This window comes from Montipora capricornis, chromosome 8 (assembly GCF_036669925.1).
Source record: "Montipora capricornis isolate CH-2021 chromosome 8, ASM3666992v2, whole genome shotgun sequence".
In the NCBI taxonomy this organism is placed as follows: domain Eukaryota; kingdom Metazoa; phylum Cnidaria; class Anthozoa; order Scleractinia; family Acroporidae; genus Montipora; species Montipora capricornis.
Window position 1 is genome coordinate 48,856,977 of NC_090890.1, and position 7,500 is coordinate 48,864,476.

The 7,500-nt window shown below is 40.0% G+C and overlaps 1 protein-coding gene across 1 annotated transcript in view; it reads right to left on the reverse strand.

Annotated features, from left to right (window-relative positions):
- LOC138014087 (uncharacterized) overlaps positions 1 to 664 on the reverse strand; it is a 24,425-nt gene extending 23,761 nt beyond the window's left edge. Inside the window, exon 1 of the mRNA XM_068861114.1 lies at positions 1 to 664. This exon is cut by the window's left edge and continues 1,035 nt beyond it. Within this exon, the coding sequence (XP_068717215.1) occupies positions 1 to 664 (664 nt within the window).
- Between the last annotated feature and the right edge of the window lie 6,836 nt (positions 665 to 7,500).

A 7,500-nucleotide genomic window follows, 5' to 3' on the forward strand; every position in this document is an offset into this window, starting at 1 on the left:
TTGGATTCCTACAGAAATTGTGCTCCTTTCGAAAACCCACGTCGTACACATCACTTCTTGGGTTTGGAGAGTTCTGGAACCAATACTGACAGCGCAGAGGAGGGTTGCCCTTGGTGACGTAAGCATAACCTTTATAGTCTTGGCCTTTTCCATGGTAACAGTCTGTATTGAACTGCCATTCGAAATGCTCACAGTCATAAAAAGACCTCCGGTGATTCTTAAAAGTGCAAAACCTGGGATCCGTGGGGTATCCTACTGGTGAATGTAGCCGTGTTACGACCCAGATAAACTGGAATCTTGGTCGATCATTTAACATCAGTTCACAGGATACAACTAGCATTTCCGTCGCCATTGGTAGGCCTCCTTTTCCGATTTTTATTTTAGATTGATGTGGCTTGATTTTACCATCCAAGACAATGCTTGCCGACTCGGCATACGGTCCAGCGCTCACTTTATTTATCAGCTGCCATCTGAATTCAGTGAATCCGGGAACAGAACAGTCCAACGTTCCGTTGTCTACGGTCCCGACGAACTCGACGTGTCTTATTGACATAGGCATCCTTCCAAATGGCGCCTCGAGGGATACTATTTCCCGTTCAATCAAAAGACAATCAACCGCAGTGAGCGACAGGCAAAGTATGAGGCCTGTAGGCCATATCTTCATCTTGAATGACACGATATTTCTGACTGAGAAATCCAGTGACGTGCACGTGCTTATCGTCAACTGTGACGTTGTTTGTTTTCGTCTCGTGCGCGTTCTAGAATGGGAGCGACAATAGACCGAATGCGCCAAGCGCGGCCAGGCCCTTCCGATCTCGCGCGAAAGAAAGGCTTATTGTGACAAACCAAACCCTTGACCTTATGATTGTTGCAAATTATAACTAATTAAGGCCTGACTCCACTCGCTTTTTACTGCCGCTTGCAAATTTAATTACCGCTCCTTTGGAGGATAAAAGCTAATATATATTTTTGGGAGCAATCAGTCCACGTTACAAAGTGAAGGTGGAAAAATTACGCCGGAAAAAAAGAGTTTTTTCGAGTGAAACTCGTGGTCGTGCAATTTGACAATAGTGGACAAGACACCGGTAAACTCAAGTGAGTGAGTGTCTTTTAACAATTATCTTCCTCGTGTCTAGACAAACGTTGCTTTTAACAACTTCAATCGGCGACAAAATTAGTTGAGACAGTTTACCAACAACGATACTTCCATTGTTTGCAAAGAAAAATAGTCCAAAAAAGTACTTTTCCGGGATACCCCCATCTCCCCCCCCCCCCCCTTCCCCTCCTAATCGATGTTGTACCGCTGTTGACAAGGCTCATACGAAACAGAAAATAAAACAACATTTTCCCGGGGGTGAGGGGGAGGGGGTCATTTTCACGCCGAGCCTGAAATAGACCCTAAAGGATTAGAGTGTCTCAACATCTTTGACGCCGATTGTCTGTATGAAAAAACTTTGCATGAAGTATAATGACGACTTATGATAAGTGTTTTTGTGCGTTAGTATGTAACATATACACTTTTCATTTATAAATCAGCTTTTTCTTTATTACGTTGAACAGATGTAACAGTCGCTGGTGTGATCGCAGACATTTCATTGTCGAACATGGTAGGACATGGTAGATAAAGGCATTCGTACGCTTTGCATCTATTTGTGAAGGGTGGAAAGTAAATGATATTGTCAAGGAAACTGTATTTCACGGGCTTTGGTGTACCGCATTCCAAAAAAGAGAAATTTTATCGGAAGTGATCATTGCCGAGAACGTCAATTACAGCGACCTAAATATGGAGGTTGAACGTCTAGCGAGGTTAAGTTCACGCCACAAGCGCTTATTATTGAGAGATTGGTGAGTACTGTTTTCGGTTGTTGCCCGTTATTGAAAGTTGTTTTGGATTTATTTCGCAGATGACTTCGACAAAGAAAACATTATAATCAATACAAAGAAGAAGCCACGAAGTCAACGTCGCACAACCGGACTTCAATGCAGTTTTTACGAGTGCCAAGACAGTTATTAGAGTATGAGGCCCAGTTCTCGGCCACAAAAAACGTAAACTTGTATTTCTTACCTTGGAATAGCCGTAAGGACTTGAAATTTCAAAGACAACTAGCTTCAGCATTCAGTTTACACATGTAAAGCTATCGACTGCTCAACGCTGTTTTCTCCCGAGTAATAACGAAAATGGAGGCTTCGTTCGTGGGCCCAGTTATCGGCCAGCCGGCCCAGTTCTCGGCCACAAAAGAGTGCGCTCGATTCCTCCGAATAAACAACAACGCTTTATCACCAATTTTTGTTGTTAAGTCACTAATAAGGCTTGTGTTTGATATTTCGACCACAAAGTATCCTTAAAGAGCTTTGTTTCATGTTAGAAAAGGACGTTTTTGGCACACTAGTTTTTCTCGTAAATACACTGGCAAGCGAGGCTAAAAAAGAGTTGGGTATTTCAAAACGGGGTCCGGTAAGTCAGAACTCATAATTTTAATTTATAGCTACTGTCGGAACATGCCACCCCATTACAGCTTTACTTTTACAAATGATTTGACAAGAAACCTCTATACAAAACTATGAGCACTTTTTAGTGTTGTCTACGGCCAGCAGGGTGGCCGAGAATAGGCAAATACGCAGAAGTACTAAGGAAATATTGAGGGGCGAATTTAGGTAAAAGAATAAAATAGGCCAGGAAAAGTTTATATTTAACAGAAAGCTTTATCACTCTACGTTCATTAGGCCAAGAATTGGCTCATTTGGGCCTCCTATACGGATAAAATACAAACTTGAATTAGACCATGTAATCCGAGTAGCCGTAAACAAACACGTTTTCGTGGAAATCAAATTCACCTACCTTCGTGTCACCTCGATTTGCTCACAGTATATAGTAGCTGTAAACTCAAAACTCGGCAGGACGAAAGACAAGGAATAAAGCTACCTTTGGAAAAAATTGCTTTTTATTCAGATTCATTTGCGGCGCTAAAAATAAACGTTGAACAAAAAGTGGCCGAGAACTGGGCCCCTTACTGTACTCTGCTGACGGCAAGAGAAGCATGTTTCATTTCTTCAGTGTTCCCCTGAAAAACCCAGGGATAACGATATGGTGCAATAAAATGGGAAATGTCACAGGAAAAGACGGCTTTCGTGTTACCAAAAACACGAAAGTTTGTCACTTACGGAGGATCCCGCTGGAATTTAAGGGAGGATTCAAAGCCAATAAAAATACAACTTTTCGACGCCTCGAATGAAGCGAAAACCACCACTCTTTAGATGCGATAAGCTTAAGCCAAAAAGGTTAAGGTTTGGCGAGAAGAAAGAGTGTTCTCCGGTCTGCTTACACCAACTCAAATCGCTTTTTGACACTTCTCTGCTGGTAGTGAAAGCTTCCACATCTGCATTTAGGCGCGAAAACATAAGGACTGAAAACTGAACTCGAAAAAACTGAAAAAAGAATTAGAAGCTACGAGGATAAAATGAGAAAGCCCACGTTTAGTGTTGATACTATTTGGAATAAAGATAAACTGTGTAACATTATACTGGGTTTCCAAATTTCGACAGATTTAGAATTTGTTACGCATTTTTGAGAGCAGGTGAAAATGAGGAAAATGTTATCATGAAAGATGCAAGTGGTGCGGAGACACAGCCAGGGGCAAGAGCTCTGTGTTGAGAGGATCTTTTTTTTTTTTGGTGCAATTGAAGTTAAGAACTGGTTACTCAAACATTCACTGTGGCTGGCTATTTAATTGTGATGAGAGCACAGTATCTAGGCTTGTCTGCAGTCGGATTAATTTTATGTTCCTCCAGTTTTGTTCTCTGCCAATTTGGCCTTCAAGGGAAGAAGTTGATCAGTCTATGCCAGAAAGTTTAAACAGTCCTTTCCAAAAACAAGGGGAATAATTGATTGCACTAAAGTGTTTGTCGAGGCGCCAGAGTCCCTACATCTGCGATTCTCTTTGTACTCAGACTACAAGCATCACAACACCTACAAAGCACTGGTTGCTATCACACCTGCTGGTAGTTTGCCCTTTGTGTCTGAATTATTTCCGGGAAGTGTCTCTGGTAAAGAGATTGTCAGCAGGTGATGTGGCTTCCTAAATTCCAAGTTTTGGGACAAGGATGACGAGGTGATGGTATACAAAGGATTTGCTATCAGAGATTTGTTAGATACCCTTCGGGTGAAGTTAAGTATTCTTTTTTGGAGGATCAGATGCAATTTTCACCAATGAAAGTATGCATCAATCAAAAAATAGCATCAGAAAGAATTCATGTTGAACGTTATATTGGACGAGTCAAAAACCGTTTGGAATTTTCGACAAACCTATTCCTATATCAATGCATGACTCAGCTAATCAAATTTTTACAATCTGTAGTTTTCTTTTAAAAATAGAAGAGTAACCAGGTTTTGGAGACATATTTATGTAAAAAAGCGTTCTCTGGTTAAAAATTTTATATAAAAACATTTTTTTCCCTTTTATCGTTTTTACAATTTTTTCACACTTCCATTTTGTATATATTTCCATCTCGCGCATTTGCATCTTAGTTTTTAAAGGCTTTAGTCTGGAAGCCGAAAGCTTACGTTTTATATAAAATTTTTAACCAGAGAACGCTTTCTTACATTAATATGTAGTTTTCTCGTTATGTTTCAAGATCCTATTATTTCTGCTCCCTAGTACCGTAATAATGTTCATAAAAAAATGTCAGTAGAAGCCATGGTTAATAGAATAATATATTATTAACAAAAATTAAATTCTTTTAAACACATTTTTACAACAAGACGAAATACCAAGAGAGCAAGCTGACACTGAATTTGATAATATGTTGAGTGTATTTTTTTCACTTCCAGTTTGTTCTCTTCTGATACATGAAGCATAAGTGAATCACTTGATTTGGCTACATCAAATAAATCACAATGCTTATATTGTCCTGGGCATTTGGGAGACTGCGTCTCGGGTTTGCATAACTGTCTCGAATTCTCGCAACTCCCCCTCGTGTTTAGATGAGGCTATGGAAAAAAGGAAAACGCCCTCTATTGCTTAAATTTTACCATGTTCCCCTCGAAATTTCACATTTTATGTGTCAAACATTTTGACCCACGACCGAGCTCAGATTAATGAGTCTATTCTGTATTTGATATCACAAACTGCTTCGCTTTCAAGATTTTACCTACAACAACAACGGCATGTGGGTCATCCTGCCCAACTCTATTGATAAATACTCACAAAGCTACAGTCTACCCCTTATGCACCACGTATAAACCCTACTTAAGGACGTTCGCGCTAATTGTTTGTGCGCAACGTTACTGCGCAGGTAACGCGACTGTAATATGTCACGCATTACTTCGAGCATTAGTGAAGTTCAGGTTTTAAAACCTTTGCAAAAACCGTGCACGATAAGTTTTGCACAGCGTTGGATCAGAGAAGATCGTGATCAGTCAAAATTGATTAAAAATATTTATGAAAGTCAAGTAGACTACTGCACGACTGATATTCGCGAGGTTTTATCAGTCGTGCACTGGTCGACTTGACTTTCATACAAATTTTTCAAGCATCAGTTAAAATAACACGGCGACAAAAACGCCGAGGAAAAAATTACAGGCCGGCAAAAGAATGGTGCATTTATTTCCGAATCATCATGAAACTTCACAGAGAAGTGAGCGGGAGGATGGAAAAGCTCTGGAAAAGGTAGCTGATCGAGTAGACTAGTGGCTGAAAGTTTGGAAAACTCGAGGACGAACCGTTGCGTAAATTTAATGGGGCTGTTTCTTTTTAATGTTTTTATTACCCTACGAACTTAAGTTCAAAGTGAATGCATGTTTTTAAAGTTCTTTTCCTTTACTTTCGTGAAAATTGAGCAGAATTTTCGTCCTCGACCGCTTGAATAGTGCGGACCTGCGTGGAAACAATCAGCGATTGAATTTCACAAAAAAACACACTCCAGAGGATAAGCATGACGGCAATGGAGAGATATTATACAAAACACCAACCAAATGAAGATGACCCCTGCTTAAAACTTCGTTGCTATGCTCGAGAAAGGTTTTTTTTTCGGTGAAAACCTTTCATCTCTTCAACGATCGATCCTCTCTTGGGTTCCAGTCCTTGCCCGACAGGTCACGCAAAAGCGTGACAAACGAACTTTTCCAAGAGCTTTGCAAAATCACATCGATTTTACTCGTTCAGATCATCGGTGACCCCTATTTTTTTAATCATGAATCACTTACTTTACTTACTATCTACAAAATATGATGAAATGAAAAAATTCTCACCGTAAGAAGTTATCTTTTTTAACATTTTCTTTCCTCGTGCCATCGAATTCCGGTAGAGGTTGCAACGGATAGAGCTTATGAAAACGCTCGTCGAGGATGAACTCTACTGTTTACCACATCCCTAGCGGCATACAATTATCTAAAAATCTCACTCCTAAAAACCTATGCACGGAAACTTTCACTCCAACAGTTTATTTTTACGATTTTCGATGGATGAGCAGAATGAGCCTACATCTCGCTATTATGACCGATTTCTCGAAATTAAGGCACTTTCCCACTGCCATTTCCTCCGAACCAAAGTCGGTGACCCCCCTTTTTTTTTTTTCATTGTTGGAGTAAGTACTTTATAACCTAACTCTAGGCGAGAAATGAAGAAAATCTCACCGTAGGAAGATTTTGGCGCGAACGTCCTTAACCACGCTGGATGGAAAAAACGGAGTCCTTGTACCCCCAACCGAGGCTGTGGCGCTACCTTTGGGGTTTTAAGATATCTATATAGATGAAAGAAAACAAACAAAAACGAAAGGAAGTTAGGCAACGCTGACCTAGAACTAATCCAAAGTACCAACAGTCAGCCTCTTGATATGCATTACCAGCAAAGCATCATCACACACCCCAGTCCTTTGCTCCGTGGCGGCTAAATATTCATTTCAGCCAGTTTCACGTGGCAGAAATTGCATTTTTTTTGACCGCTTTTTACGTTGCAAAGCAGTTGGAGACATCAAATACAGACTAGACCCGTACCTCTATCAGCTCCGTCGTGGGACAAAATTACAGCTATTATTGTTTACTTACGTAACTTTTGACACACAAAAAGTGAAAATTGGAGGGAAATTGTGTAATATGCGTTAAGAAGTTGGAAAGATTTGGCTGAGTAAAGAAGAATATTTGAGATTAGGTACACTTAAGTTTGCCGAAATGAAGAAATTTGTTTCTTTAGAAGTATGTTTAAGTGAAAGCAAACAAATGTGCTGAATATTTAGCAACAACAGCGTAAAAAATCTCATTTCCAAATTGAAATTATGTCGTACTCACATTATTCGGTATCAAAGGAGAAACTGCCATTGTGTAGCCCTGGTTGGTATATTGTGTTTTGTACTTAATTTGACTCTTGTAAATCGAATGTGTTTCGGTTGTCGGAAAAGAACATTTTCTTGACTTTGAAAGAGGTATGCTGGCTTGAATTGAAACCAAGAGCGGTTCAAACTGCCTTTAGCAATGCTGATTTTTCTTCATTCACTTTCGAAAAACGA